The sequence below is a fragment of the Tinamus guttatus genome, unplaced genomic scaffold (genome assembly GCF_059628265.1).
Source record: "Tinamus guttatus ecotype Peru unplaced genomic scaffold, ASM5962826v1 Tinamus_guttatus_pri_ptg000004l, whole genome shotgun sequence".
In the NCBI taxonomy this organism is placed as follows: domain Eukaryota; kingdom Metazoa; phylum Chordata; class Aves; order Tinamiformes; family Tinamidae; genus Tinamus; species Tinamus guttatus.
In genome coordinates, this window is record NW_028288538.1 from 1,870,686 (window position 1) to 1,887,096 (window position 16,411).

At 39.2% G+C, this 16,411-nt stretch overlaps 1 protein-coding gene across 1 annotated transcript in view; it reads right to left on the reverse strand.

Moving 5' to 3' along the window:
- Positions 1–12,165, reverse strand: part of MAP2K1 (mitogen-activated protein kinase kinase 1) — a 35,359-nt gene extending 23,194 nt beyond the window's left edge. The window contains exon 1 of the mRNA XM_088534488.1: positions 11,978–12,165. Within this exon, the coding sequence (XP_088390614.1) occupies positions 11,978–12,057 (80 nt within the window). The 5' untranslated portion in view covers positions 12,058–12,165. The remainder of the gene's footprint in view (positions 1–11,977) is intronic.
- Between the last annotated feature and the right edge of the window lie 4,246 nt (positions 12,166–16,411).

Below are 16,411 nucleotides of genomic sequence, written 5' to 3' on the forward strand. Positions count from 1 at the left end.
CCACAGGAAGCTTTTCAAACGAGTCCAAACTCCCAAACAAGTAAAAGACAAAACCCAGTCTAACATCAAAGCAACATGTGTCTTCTGTGGAATAGAGCTAAACTAGCCCTTCTTACCATTATGACTGCAAGATAAAAACTGCAGTGATATTAAGCACCCCTTATTACCCATCATCATCATGGTACTCGGGCACTTCCCAAGCGAGTGCGGGCACACTCAGCCTTGCTGCTCATCAGGCTGGGGCCACAGCAGGTTTTCCATGCAAACCCTTGATAGATGGTGTTCAGTAAGAAACACCAATTTGTGTACATTAAACATTGATGTCTTTTGGAAGTGTTATATATTTATCTAAAATCTATAAAACCTATCTGTAGAACAGCATGGATCCCTGGTTTGAGCTACTTCACAAGACTGTCCTTTCAAATATTTCTTTAGATTAAAAGCAGAACAACTTCATCATTCATCCTCATTCACTAAAACCAAACTTTTTCATAGCTCTTTTAATAGCTTTTTCAACTGTTCTTATATCGACTTCATGCTACGCCAGAAAATAAGACTAGAACTTGTACTACATTAATAAAGCAGTTTTACTGGATGTGACTTTTGCAGAGGCACGTACTATTCTGTATCAGTTTTTAAAATGGTCAGGACCAAGTTTACAAGAGCTCAGCATCTTCTCCTTGGATCTTTCTTTCAAGAGCAGTCAATACCACCTGGAGTGCAGGGCAATTAAAAAAAAACTCTTAAAAAAAACAACTCTGAAAACAAAATAATGCAATATTTTCAGCACTGAATTGCTTTTCTTCCGATAGAAGTGATCAGATTTTCAGAGGACTTTAACAGGCAACACAGCCACAAGTTCTACATACAGACTTGACCTAAAAACGGAATCATGCGCTAATTAACAACAAAAACAAGAAATCCTGTGACCTTAGCAGAGAATTATAGGGTTTTGTTTGTTTTTAATCTGCTCCTACAAACTACAGCAACAAATGATGGGGGGAAAAAACCCTTATCTTCATTTACAAGTTTGAAGAAGGTAGATACAACCTGTCATTTTAAGAATTACTGAAGAGGAGATGGCTGGTCATTTAGAAAAATAAAAGGAATTACAGACACAGAAAAAGGATGCAGAATAATTTTTCTTGCTGTTTTGAAGCAAACAATGATTCGGTTTTCCTCTGAGGCAGAAGCAGCTTTCTGGTTATGCACACATGACACGGAGATGCTCGAGCACATGGCCCACAGCAGACAAATACGCCAGTGTGATGAAACAGGGACTGTCACACAGATGTTTGAGTAACACAAAAACCATCTTGCTTATATCGCATCTACCCCATCTGTGACAGCCTGGCGCAGGTCTGTATTAGACTTTTGCACATTTTTTTTCAATTTTAGTAAGCACAGCACTTCCTAGATACAGACATTTGCTTGCCTGAAGCACAATCACTGCTGGGGTTCCTTGTTCAGAGATCAGGAGCCCAAAGGCTCTCAGAGATGGTAAGGGATTGGCCCGAAACTCAGCACAAGTTTCTCCATTTACCTAGAAGGGTCACAGTAACAAAAATTATGATCAAGTATCTTTTCCCCTAAGGTCACACTTGCTTCTCTGCAAAATGAGCACACCTGAAAACCAAGCAAGTTTTCAGGTTCTGCTTGATTTTTTTTCAGGACTTTCTTTTTTCAGTAATTGTAAAGCAAATGAACCTGAAGATTTTGAGACACTAACTCAGCAACGGCAGAATCACTATTCAGAATATAACCATACAATAAAGCAACATCTCCAGTTTTTCATGACATTTGAATGACAAATAGGAGGACAGAATTAGGCTTTCTTCCCATTACAGTCTGTTACTTGAAGCATTAAATATGATCAGTTTCAAGTTTAAATAAATTAGGGAATTTGTGTCATGACAAGATTTTGTGGTAATCAGTATTTCAAGGCAGCAGGCCTTCAGTTTTGAAAATAAACTGCTATAAGAATATGGTCCCCCCTGACAGACAACTAGACAGTTACCTGGACCTCACTACATAAAAGCACTGCAACCAAGCTGCAAAGAAAGCACAGAAAATAGGTAAATATTCAATAAATCATTGCACAAAAAAAGTACAAATAAACAACAAATACATAAAAGAGAATATTTAAGTCAATTCTAACACCAGGACACCATGAAAAATGGCAAGGAAGCTTTTTTTAGCTAAGAGATAGCATACTGATGTGTGCCTGCAAAAGCAGCATTAGTAGTTACTTAATCTTATGTAAAATTTTGAATAAAAGACAAAGATCCCTATTAAAATTCATCACCATTGCCTTCTGCAGTCTTGGAGCTGTTTTTTCTCTGTCAAAAAGCAAAGGCTTTGCCAGAGTTCCATCAAAGCAGGAAATCAAACCAGCTCAGAGCTTCGCTCTCCCAAGCATCCCTTTGAAGCAACAGGTTATCACTTAATGTACTGCTATCAATTTTCAAGCCAACTAACAACAGGCCAAGCTAAACATACTGCACTAGGGAAAGAATCCAGCTTTTGCAATGTGATCATCTCAAGGAAGCAGCAGGGAGGTCAGGACTTTTTTCTTCATTTGTTGAAGACACAGTGTAATTTCACAGAACACACTCAATAAATATATTCTTAATCAGCTAGAAGAAATGAATAAATATGCTGCATAGATAACACGGGTAAACCCATGTAAAAAGCACTAACTACTGGAGTCAGGATATGACTGCAAAATCTCTTCTGGACCAACACGGAAAGGAAAAGAACACCATTCCATGTAAGAATAGAGGTACCCAGAAGTTTTTTTTTCTTCCTCCTCTCCAAGCTCATCACCAAGATGAGGTGTTCTGGAATAGGATTTAGCTCTGCCTGCTCCTGACCAAGCAGGCTGCCTCTTACAAGTGCAACGTTACCTCTCTGTTTTGGTGCTCAAGCAGGCAGACAGGGCACTGCCCTTCCCTGCTCTGACCCTTCATCTCCATCTCAACAATGGCCAAGAATGGATGCCTAAAAAAATCCTGGGGGGAGCTAAAGCTACAGTAAATCCCTCTAGCTGTTACTAGGCTACAAATTTTGTTACCAAATCACTTTAAGCCTATCACAACATTCCTCAGAAGTTGTTAGTGGGAAGGGAAGAAAAACTAACCAACAAAACAAAACAGAATAGAAGCCATCACTCTTTATTCATACTAGTAATAACGCTCCAAATTCTTTTAAGTATAAGACTTTAAATTTACTTCAGCGACAGGGTAATTGCATAGAACCACCAAGTTCACATTCAAGCTATATTCAACCCCAGAGTCACTACCCCAGGAAGGAAAAAAAAAAAAAAAAAAAGACTTTTCTGCTGGAGGAAATAAAAGATCTAATGAAGTCTTTGGCAGCAATTCATCAGAGCTGTTCAAAGTTATTAATACCATCTTTGCAAACTGAACCATTAGGACCAGTGAAAGCACTGAGAAGCACACTCCGTTTCAGATCCGCTGCTATGAGGATATAGGCTTGGGGGCTGTTTTCTGGAACAGTGACAGTGATGCTTTCCCCAAGCCTACACAGCTGTCAGCTTGGAGACGAAAGTAGGCAGTTCCCTGCTCCATTTCCACGAACAGCCACAGTCAGGGAGCTAACATGAAGTATTAAGAACATCAAGCCTATTTTGCAGTTTTGAAAGGCAGACTACTATTTTACATGACTGTGCTAAAACTGGGCAGTAAGACAGCTTTTGTTTAATTTAGCTTCTCCGTTACAGAGAACAGTTCACAGAATAACAGGGAAGACAATGTAATTACAGTAGTCTCCTAGCTTACAGCACAGGTAACTCTGGGCTATCTCCAGCAGAGCCTACTGAAACCTGCGGTTAAAATAATATAAAGAAATCAAAACTCACTCTAGGTGCAAAGAATTCCTATTTGGAAAAAGAAAAAAAAAAAAAAAAAAAAAAAAGATTCACACTTATTTTCTGTTCTAGCAACAGGCTGTAAGTCTTCTATATAATCACTCTTAGAGCTACAAGGCCCACGTGCCTGCTCATTTCTAGCATGAGCTTTGACACATGGTCACATCACTACACTTTGAGGATGCAACAGACTTGTTGGACATATTTTAATACCATCAGAGGAGAACTCTCAGCACAAGATGCAGACAATTTCAACTAAAATCTTTTCCTTAATAAAAGAGGGTCTGTAAAAAGAATGCAATAGAAAAGCATCGTTCTGCCTGAAAAGCGTCCTGCTTCACTAAATCAGTACTGTTTAAAAAAGCTCTCATTTTTTTCCAAAGCCAAAAGACATATTTTTAACAAGAAAGGAACCATAAAGCTCTGTGGTATCTGCTGTAAGTCGACTGGTGTTTTCACTGTTTGAATCCCCAACCACTGGCGCAACTTGACTCCAAAAACTCCGCATAGGAAAAGCTTAAAACAAGGTTTCTTAATTTAATAGATCAGTTTGTCTTCTGCTTTAGCCTAACCAATCTTTGACAAAACACTTCAAGCTTTCTAATTTTTTGCTAATAAAATGTGTGCTTTATAGCTCTTTAGTGCTGTGGCCAAGCTATACAACTGTTTTGCTCAACTAGAATGCCTCTGCAGGACTCGCTGTAATGTGGAATTCTTATTTGCTACAAACAGGCTTATCAACCTTACGATAAAAACCAAGATCATACGCTGGAAATCCAAGTACCGAACTTCCTTTTCACAAATGCACACACTTCTCACTGATTTCTCTCCCAATCATTATACCTCTGCATAATCAACCAAACGAACAGTTAATGCTGTCTTACAAACAGAAACAAACAACCAACCAACCAACCCACTTATTTATCAGGTATTTCAGGCTTAACAAAAGATAAATAGAGCTTAAAGAGTTCTGATCAACCACCTCGCTAGATGTGCTTAGAAACATCCCATTTTCCCACTGCTTGGTCTGAGCTCAATTAAAATCTAATAAAAAACAAGATGGAAAAAAAAAAAAAAACACAACAGCAAGGGTAATAATATCATCACAATTCCCCTATGAGGTCGATACTGGGTTTTTGTTTGTTTGTTCTGGGTTTTTTTTTGTAGCATCTTTAAGGTTGCAACAGTTTACAAGACCTGTGACAATGCCAAGATGAGAATTCAGAAAACTTCTATGCAACAGAGCTAAGCAAGATAGACAAAAGCACAAATTGCCAAAAGTTGTAAACAACACAACAGGGATCAGGAAAGGCAATTGCCAGGGAAAGAAAAAAAAAAAAAAAAAAAAAGCTATAGCTGGGATTCAGAGTAAAATGGATGGAAGATATTTGCCTGTACTGCAGCTACAGGGAATGCGAAACACAGAATAACTGCTAATACAGCCACTTAGTAAAGGAAGTTATGGCTCATTTATATATGTGTGTGCATATGTATATATGTAAAAAAGATGCAGAAAATTACTATAATCACAGGAATATTTATATATACACATATTACCCAATTAGATAGAATACTTCTATAAATAGTAAATGCAATTGGTGATTGCTAGATTTGTTGCATTAAATCTTTTTAAATCAAAAAACATGAGATTTTAAAAAAGTCCTAAAAAAAAAACTACAAAATAATGTTAAATTCTTTTAAAAAAGTTACAAGGAAGCTGCAATAGTTTGCTGTACAAATCTTTAAGCAGATTTAAAAATGCCACTTATTTATATATTAAAAAAGGAAGTTGGTACCGCTGTAACATTCCTGCTTCTAGCTGGCCAACTGCAAACTGAAATAACCTGCTTTCATTCCCAGTTGTTTGACACATGTTGCCCAGTCACAGACACAGCCGAACGCCTCCTCCCACCACGGTGTCTGTGAGTCAGAGGAATCCAGGCCAAAGCCCACGTCCCCGGCCACCAGGAGATGAAGCTGGGCTGGAATTTGCTCCTCTTGTTTAGACATGCCTGGAACTAACAATCGCTTCTCATTTTAACAGATGCTTGCAAAGAGATACCAGGCAATGAATTAGTCCTTCCTTCAAAACAGCTGTTCAGCTCCTGTGGGCAGTAGCTGGCAGAAAGGCTTGAACACATGTTCCAAAATACAAGCAAGTTCTGTCCGAGTTGCACGACTGAACATGTAACAAATCAGAAGCCGTTGGACTGCTAATTTCTAGAGACATATCAGTCAAGAGTCTCCCACCGCTTTCTTTCAAATAAAAACCTTTGCAAAAATTAAGCCCTCCCCTCAAACTCTGCTAGCTAGAAACCATTATTGCCAACCTGTTTTAAGTTTACAGTATAATCTGTAAATGTTACAAAATGCAGCAAGTCCCAGGGCAGTAATGGGAGAGCGAATATATCTTCAAGAGATGTAAAAAAAAGTAAAGTGGAGTACAGTAGGAAGGAGGGCTTTTACTGAAAAAAAAAAATAGTATTTTCAAGGGAATATCTAGGTTTACCATATATGAGGACAAAATTCCCTCCCCAGTATCATTTCAGAACATTTATCTTGTGTACACTGACATATTTAGTCAATATGCTCTCAGAGAGTTGTCTGATGTATTTCCTGTCTCGTGTGCTATAAAAAAAGCCCTTCGTTTCATTGCCAAAAATGTGCTCAAGCAGCGACCCTCTGCCCAGCTTATTCCAAGGCCTAACATGGCCTATCAGTTAGAGTATTGCTATTATGATGATCAAATAACTGGCATACATTGTGGGTTTGCCTAGTCCCTTTCAATTTTAATCTCTTGTAAAAAAAAAAATAAATAAAAAGGAGAAAAATCCAAAAGCAACAAGCTTTAGCTCAGACTCCTCAGTGTCACCTGGCAGTCAATTTACTCTTCTTGAGGTAGGGATCTGAAATTACTTAATTAAAAGATGTGCTATTCCAAAATCATTGTAATTACTAAATTTCACCATCTCTCTACTGTATCTCTCAGGCTCTGGGCACAGTCACTTTAATGTTGTTTAAAAAAAAAAAAAAAAAAAAGGCTGTTGCCAAGAGATGGGTCTGCCACATCCTGCTCCCAGTCATTCCTTTGTGAGTAGCCTCATTCAGAGATGGATACATTTAAAACCTATTAAAAAATGAAAAAGAAAAAGAAAAAGAAAAAAAAACACAAGATTTTGGCTGTACTGGATTCCCAATTAAGTTTACCATGCGCAGGAATGTTGGTGTAAGCACAAGAGCAGACACTGCAGAGCCCCTCTAAGAACTAAACTGGGCTTCTTTGGTGGTCAGTTTGCAGCTGTGGCACACAATGACATGACTCACTGCAAGAGGGGGGGACAACAACAGGGAAGCACAGGAGCATGTGGCCAACACAAGGAGAGGCCAGGACTTCTTCACGAGGAGCAGGATCTTGCATGTGTTTCATTGTGCAATCACATCTTCAGAATTTTATCTGCAGAATCAGGGTTGTAAAGCATAGAAAATTAGAGACAGCTGGATTCATATTAACAGCCTTCACTCTGCTTACCTTTTATCTTATTGTAATGCAGCAAGACTCCTGCTTAACTTTGCTAAACTAATTTGATTTTCAAACAAGGTCAGTAGCATAAAAATTAAAATATACTCTCCATTACTCTTATTATGTTTATATTTGACTGCATAATGAGACATGGTATTTACTAGTACTTCACTATTAAGTTTCTTAAAGTCTAACATCCATACTGGGTAGACAGCTTTCAGTTTACAATTAAGAACAACCAACATAGAAACTAACACAAGTAGCAAGTTGACCTATGTCAGCTATGTATGCTTACTTAGTTGTACATTTTTTAGCACATGCATCCAGACACAATAGAAAGTTAAGGTTACTCAGGCTCTCACATTCCATTATTTTATTAAACAGGTCATTTGTGATAGATCAATAAAAGATAATGACAAACCTGTGCAGATTTTGGAAGAACACTATGAACTACAAATCTTTTAACTAAAGCTGGAAGATTCAGCAAGTAACAAAAAGCTCACCGTTTTCTTGGAATTACCTGGCATTTATGATGCCCAGCCTAAAACATCTTCCCTTGTACCATACATCTTTAAGGCTGGTTAATCCTTCATTAACAGGGAATTGGGGGGGACGGGAAAAACAAAATAAAGGTCTGATTTTTTTTTTTCCTTCAGAAGAGAAGTGTGACAAATTTGCATTGAGTGTGTACATGGAAGTACTGCGACTAACTGCTCTACGGACAGCCCTGTCATAAAATTGCAGCCTCCAGAACACCAGACACACTTTGAAGTCAGAGGAGCTCCATATAGGAGCTGCCTCTAATCAGAGATTTTTGCCAAATAAAACAAAAAAATACCAAAACAAGAGAAGCAACCCAACAAGCATCAAGGATAACAGCTTGGAGAAAGCCTCCCTGCTGCTTTGTCTCAACTGACATCCAATGAGACCAACCAAGAGAAAAAAAAAAAAATCACTCTCTATAGGACAGTTCCTCTTGGAACAAGGTCTGCCAGGAAACATCCCCCTGGTTCTGCTGCTTAAACCTAAAGGCAACTGAAAAACAGGTGATGGGCGAATCTGCCTTTGTGCTCCTACAAAGCCTAAAGTGAAGTCTGCTTGCAGAAGATGCATCTCTCAATTTTCCTTTTTTTCCAGCATTACAAGTAAGCAACTATTTCTTTAGCAAATAAAATTTCAAAACACTTCTGCATAATTTCCCAAATTCAAGTTTCTTCGGATGCCAGTTGAGTCTAGTTTGGACTTAGAAAAAAAATGAGAAGTTAGGTAACAACTTGCATAAAATTGATACTACAGATAACAGACACAGAAGTTTGAGGGGAAGAGAAAGTTCAGAATCTGTTCTTGTTTCTTTTGTCTGGCAAGACAATGAACCATCTGATACATCCAACCAGAAGAGAACTACTGCTTTCACTCAAATTAATTTTCTTTCATTTCAGCTGTTTTCTCTGTGCTTTCCTGGCAGAATTGTTGTATAGATATACCTATGCAGTTCCAACAGTATCAGAAAAAAATTAAACCTGCATCTGGCTAGTATCATCTTGTTCAATCCTGCTGAACTAAAGCAACATGCAGCTGACAAACAGCTATATATTTTCATGGATATTTTCATGATTAATTCAACTCTGCCTCCACCAATTCAGCTGCCTCTCTGGAGGAAATGTCCAAAACAGAAGTGAAGTTATACAGCACAGAGTGATCTTGTATTGAATTGCCTCTAGTGTCCAAATTGGTAGCAAGGGATTTAGAAGGCCCCAAAGAGACCCAAAACATCCTTCATGGGTGATTAAAATAATCACTACAAACGGCAAGTTACAAATTACAAACATTGCTATAAGAGAAAAAAAAAGAGTTTTTAAATCAAAATACTCACTAGATGCATATTTAAATTGCAAATTACTTAATTCACCTATATTCTACCCTATCCAGCATGGGAAAAGAATAATGCGAGTGAGGAGCAGACCTCAAGACATACTTTTTCAAGCTGTACACCGCACACAATACGTTTTTTTTCTTACTGTAGTCAGTGTGTACCAACATCAAATAAGGTGGAAGACAGAGGACAAGACAGGAATGGAAAGCTGGACATCCTGGATCATCTGATCCCTTCCTTTATTTCCTTCCTTTCCCCCTCCTCTTTGCCTGGAAGCTACAGGCAACGCATCCTATGTCCCCCTTCATAAAAGGATCAAGCTTTGTTATTTTAAAACCAGCAATAGCACTCGCTCCCCAAAAATCCCTTCAAAAACCTTCCAATTCTGATGGTTAGAAAGTTTCAAACATGAAACTACTGGTGGCCCTTGCATTTTATGTCACCATTGCCTTTGCTCAAACAATTCTTCACATTCTATGATGTTCAGGTCCCTTCATTCATTTACAGGCATCAGTCCTATCACCTCTCACTCAGTCTTTATTTTACTTAACTAAATGCTCCAAGCTCTTTTCATTCCTTCTCTTGAAAGGTTTTCTCTCCCTGAAAAAGAACAGGGAAGCACCAAGATAATTTGCTAAGTGACAGGTTTGTATATGGTGCAAGCGGAAGAGCAGCTGGAAAGCCACAAAGCCAAAATTCCAATCGAATACTGTAGTTTACAGATGCCTAGCATACTTCAAACACTTGAAAATGTATCTGCATATAAAAACAGACATACATTTCTACCACTGATTTCAAGCACTGACCAACAGGGAATCCACAGCAGGAGAGAGAAAAAGGAGAATATCAAGCTTATAGATGAAGGCTAGCAGCCACTGTTTAAATTCATTATTAGACCATTTCCAAATTCTTATTCAACTATTTTTTGTGATTTACTGTTTCACAATAAGGTTTTAATATTTCTAGCAGGAAGGGATATTTTCATGATTAATTCTATCTATTCACGGAAAAGCAAGTTGCTGTATTTTTTTTTTCATTCAGTTGTTAAAAAAAAAAAAATCCAGCACAAAACTATGGCAAAAGCCAGGTATGAAGTCTAATATATGACCAAGAGTAAAAACCTAGGAGATACGCACAACCAAATAAATTAACATACAAAGCAGAAAATGAATCAAGATAGTTATTTAGTATAAATAAGACTTAACAACTCCAGGAGATCTCATAAGTTTTCAACAAGTAATATCAAGCATGTATAAGAGATTTAAAATTAATGACATTCTTGAATAGAGAAATGCTGAAGGAAGACTATGCCTAACATAATAGGTCAATGGTGATTGATTTTAAGTACCAGATTAAACAAATGATAGTTGTTTACAGACTTATTCTATAAATTAGGCTAGTATGGACTAGTAATCCACAAATACTAGATCAAGGAATTTGCAGCTACCCTGACAAAAGTCAACTGGAATGTGCTATATAAACAAATATAGAAATATCATTTTTCCCCTATGGTCGAGAACAAAGATCACGTAATATTTAAATCCAAATTCTCAGATACAGTCAGAAATCCCTGCCTGAAGTTAAGGAGCTCACCTTCATTTAATCATCAAAATAGCTTGCTAGACATACCCGAGCTGGAGCTGCCAGATACCGACTATTTTCAGAGCTATTGTACTGAAGTGGTTATATAAGAAGAGAGCTTATGTGAAAAATCAGACAGCAACAACCAGCGTGGAGCACTGCCTGACGCTCACACATCTCAGCACAGCTGTGTGCATGGCAAATGGGCCCAGGTGATGTATCTAAGGAAGATGAGCGAAACAGCCATGCAGGGAAAGGAATCTCTTCTCCCAGTACACACCTGCTTTTCCATCCTCATTTCCTAGGGCCAGCCCACCACCTCAATCTACAAATCCTGTAGCGAGCAGGGGCCTGCTAAGCTCCAAAAAGCTCCTTTTGTAAGGGTTTGTTACACTTTGGTGCTGATTGCCTGACTGGTAAAACTCAACACACCTTGCTCACCCAGACCCACATACTTAACATGAAGCTCAATAAGAACCTTACTTCATACACAAAATGTAAAGATTCAATATCCAAGTGCTCTCCCCCCGGCATGTATAGCAGTGATTAGCCTAGACCTCCCTTCCTAACACTCTTCAAGGGCAATGTTTTTATTATATGCTCAAAAACAGCTGCTACAAACACATCATTGAACTACCTAGCATTACCAGTTAATTACCCAAGTTTACTGACATTAGCATAGTTTTGTTTAAAGCAAAAAACAACAACAAAAAAGTATTTTCTACAGCTTAAGCAATTTTCAGTATAACTTCCCCCCACGCACACCTGTTTACAAGATGTACTGTTGGAAGCGTAAAAGAAATGACATTTGTTATTGTAATAATATAAAAGCTTCCATTTAACGGGTACCATTAACTTTGGTATCACTATTTCATATATATACACACACATATACATTATACATACGTATGAACATACCCAACGCCTATGGCCGCTCCGAAGAGCGCAAAAGTTCGCCCTTACAAGTTGCACGAGTCCCCTCGCCTTGCAGCCTGTTTACCGGACACGGCCCCCGGCCCTCGCGCGGTGCCGGGGGGCTCCCGCCGCTCCGCGGCCCCTCCGCGCCGCCCCTTCCCGTCACCTCTGGGCTCCCCCCCGCCGCCCCCACACTCACTCCGCCGAGCTGGTGCCGTTGACGGCGGAGCCATCCGGCGCGGGGTTCAGCTGGATGGGCCCCGGCTTCTTCTTGGGCATCTTTGAGCCCCGGGTGACGTCGAGCGCAGCCGCTACCCCCGCTTCGGCCGCGATTTCCTCCGACGGGGCAAAGTTACGACTTGCCACCCCACCGCCCGCCGCGGGCTCGGGGCAAGCTGCGGGCCGCCCGGCCCCGCAGCGCCGAAGCTGCCTCCCGGCCCCCGCAGCAGAGCGGAGAAGCACCGGGCTGAGCCGAACCGGGCTGAACCTCCTCCCAGCAGCTCCCGACGGCAAAAATCGCCCGGGCTCGGAGTGTGCCCGTCCTTGCCTGTGCGCATGCGCTGGCCGCGCGGCCCGCCCGGCACGCCTGCGCCCGCCGCCGCGCCTGCGCAGAGCGGCGCTGAAGCCGCGCTGAAGCTCTGCCCTCAGCGCGCTTTGCCCTTAGTTGTTGGTGCCGCGAGGAATGGTGAGGGACCTGTCCCTTCCGCAGTCCATTTTTTTTTTTTAAGAATATTATTTTTTAATCCATTTTTAATACTATTTTTATTTCTGAAGTGTGCCGCAGCCCCAGGCCGCTGCATCCCCAGTTAATGCATTCCCTGCCTTTTTATGGAAGTTTTACCAGGAGCGGGCGCCCGGCGATTCCTCGGCACCGGCTCTTCTGCGGGTTTCTCCGCGGACAGAGCCGCGGTTTATGGGGCACTTCGCTTCCCTCCCTCCGTCGTTAGCGTGGAAACGAGCGCATCTATAATTAAAACGTAAACCTCCGCGGGGGTAATAACAGCTGCTAAATTTTTCCCACAGTGAATGCCTGAAGTAAAAATGAAAACAGCATTACAGTTGGAGAACGCTTAATTATAAATAGTAAAATTAGTTTGGAAATGAAAGAAAAAAAAAAAAAAAAAAGCTTTTGTTACAAGGCAGCGTTCAATACTAGGAATGGCTGGATTCATTCGGATGAGAGGTAATCAGTCCCTAGTCAAAGGGAGAGCTAATCCTGATAAATAATTGTAGCGTCCTAAATCCACATGAATTTGACATATTCCAGCAATAGTGACTTTGAGTGCGTGTCTCTTTCTACGAAGTTCTGCCTTTCCTGGCTATTTGATCCTGAGGTGCTCTGGTGCTTTGTAATTATATGACAAAGATAGAACCAAGAGAATGTTATTTTCAAGTAGCTCTCTACCATGTATTGGCATAGAAAACCAAAAACCTAGGGCTAAGAAATGTGGATCTTATAAATCACTTCAGCTGACAGTAAAAGTGCAGAGATAACTTTAAGTGGTTTGTACGAAAAACTACTCTGATATTTTTCAATTATTTGCAACACAAAATAAGCATCATTTTTAGTCAAGCTTTTTTTAGTCAATGCTTTTATAGAAACTGAAATTTAGCATTACAGAACTACCATATATATTTTGCATAGTGCTCTGTTATTCCTAACATCTCACCCGTTTATAAAGTAAATATATATATATATATATATATTTTTTTTTTTTTCTCAGCTCTGCCCTGCCTACACACTCACCTCCATTAAATGCCAGGTGACGTTAAGAGCCAGCTCCCTCCGGCGGCGAACCTCACCCTCGCACTGCAAAACACACCGCACTTCTGGAGTCCTTTCAACCTACAAGAAAACAAAGGTATTTTGAATTGTTCTAATATAGAAATACAATCATATGTGTATGGATTGATGCCGCCTCAGGAGCCATTTCAAGCTAATTGCTGCTGCCATCTCCTAGTTCCTCAGGCACTATGACACTCTTGAGCTTTATGGGGTACCAAGTTTTAGGAAACGAGCTGGGTGGCCTGTGGGCTTTGCTGGATATGTTGTGAGAAACTTCTTTTTCTTTGGTTGGTTTGTTTGTAATACTGAGCTATATATGCATGCTATTATTTCTTAAATGATCTCTTTTCTTTTGTGTGATGATACGATATATTTGAAACATTTCAAGAGTGTTGTGGGTTGGTTGGAACTTAACTATAAACCAATAGATTTAAGTTCGGTATATTTACAACTGCAAATTAAGTGCATTTCCCTGCCCCAAACAAAGCAAGTGTGAAGCGGTGGGAATTTTGTTTTCACAAATAGGTGTCCCTGAAAACGGCTTACGCAAAAAAAATGAACAAAAAATATAAGTGAAGCAGTGTAATCCCTAAGATTACTCCTTTTTTCACAAACTTGTTTACTATGCACTTTAATTGTATCACTAAATTAACCAGATTTTTAAAATCCGATTAACCATATTTTACTGCCAAGATATACACACAAATCTGTAAGATTTAATACTTCTCTATTTATTGCTTAGAAGAGGAATTAAAGAAAATAATTAATCACATAAGCAATGGAATTTAAGAAGCCTAATATAAGTTTGACTAAAATTGGCCACCAATTTTGTTAGCACTAACGGGGCTGACAGTTAGATGGACACATAAACAAGCAGAGATCACAGCCTTATATATGCTGTTTTCCTCAAGATATAGGGATTGAAATACCTACTGTGGATCAGAAATATAGATATATATGTATACTAAAACGTAAAAAATGTATTAATGTTTAATTTGACTGTGTAATATAAAATTTAGATTAGATTAACAAGGTATAAATCACAGATATCTGTCAACATTGCTAAACTTGTCATCTCCCACTGACACAGCTACGCTGGCACCAACACAGCCTGTTTTGCATGGGGATTATTGGATGGGGATTGGTTTTATGATACAAACAAGTTTACAAACACATTACTGAGTGGGTTTTGCAGAACAGGTTGCACTCCTGTAGCACTAAACTTCTCCAAATGTAGAAGTTGTCAGTCCTCCATTTTACCAATTTCCTCTGACCTATGTTAAGTGTAGGATAAAACAGGAAATGAGACAAAGTATTAGTTTTCTGCAGTTTTTCTCATAAAATAACATTATTAAATACAGAAGCATGCAAGTAATACACCTGTTTCACCTAAACTAGAAACCAGAAGTATTTTCTAGAATACAGGGAAGTTATGGCTTTTATTTTTAAGACTTACTGTTTTATCAGCATGTGCCTGGTTATCTATTTCCTGAGGAAAAAAACAATAATCAATGTCTGCTGGCATATGTTTTTCATTTAATTAGGAACATAGGACTGGAAAGAACCACCCAGGTCTTCAGGCCCAGTCTTTGATTAAACACTCTTCAAAAATATTGATTAATCAAAGTCGCATAAATATGGTAGGTTTTATAAGACTGCACTCCTCAGCAGGGATTGTAAGTAATCTTCTCCTTTATTTTTTTTCTTTCTGTTCATAAAAACAGGAATGGAAGCATTGCCACAGAAATTTTATTAAAAAAACTTGTGCCTTTCAGGCATTTTCTCCACATTCACTATCATTCCGTCCTGGCTAGCATGAAGCACATGTCACAAGATGGGTCAGATCTCTGCTCCTGCAGACTGCCTGACTTGTGTGTATGGAGACTGCAAAACAGGACACGAAAAGGCTTCAGTTTCCCTGTCTTTGCTCTGCATCAACCCAGCTGCCTATTTTTTTCTACCCACCAGTCAATTTTCAGAAAGCATGCAGGAATTTCAGGAAATTTGAGAATTTTGTATCTCTAGTAAATTCAGTTGACATTCAGCTGGCATGAGTACTTAAAAAAAAGCGCTAAAAACAAGGAAAACAGTTCTGAATTGGTTAGATACTCAGGCAACAAACCAAATATGTGATTCTTTTGTTTATAAAGATTATCTTTTAATATAAAGAGTGACTATTACTGTCAACGTAAAGAACTTCCTGGAGTATTAGACACTTGGTGCTGCTAAAATTATAATTTTAACTAAGGACTAATACCCTTTATTTTTTAACCTGGGATGTATCTGCAAGTGATTTTTGTCATATCAGGAAAAATAAATGAAATTATCAGGAATATTATATTGAATTTACAGTGAAATAAAGTAAAACCATTTCCCTCAGTATATTAGTAACAGGCACTCATTCATTTTGCTTGAACATTCTATAGTTAAAACCAGAAGCATTTACAGGGACTGACCTGTAAAATATGCAAATAATATTTTTCAGTTGCAGCAGCCTAGTATTTCACCAGCTGAAAACTGGATTTGCGACTCTGACAAAACCAGCAGTGCCAGCAGAGGCCCCAGCATGGAGCCTCCCTCCCGTTGTTTCTGCAAACTGCAGCTAAAGCCCTTAAAGGATTATTTTATGCACCCAGCTGCCAAATCTCACTGTGGTTGGTGTTATTTCTTAAAGCTTGGACAACAACAAGCAGTTTAGTTTTAATTTCCAGAAAGGAATCATCACGTTTGTACAGGAAAAGGCTTTGGGACAGCTTCCTGCTCTGAGAGCACTTCACCACAGAGGTAGGACAGAGAGAAGCGCTACTCATGCCTTATATTAAACCCCATTTCAGGGGCATTTCGTCA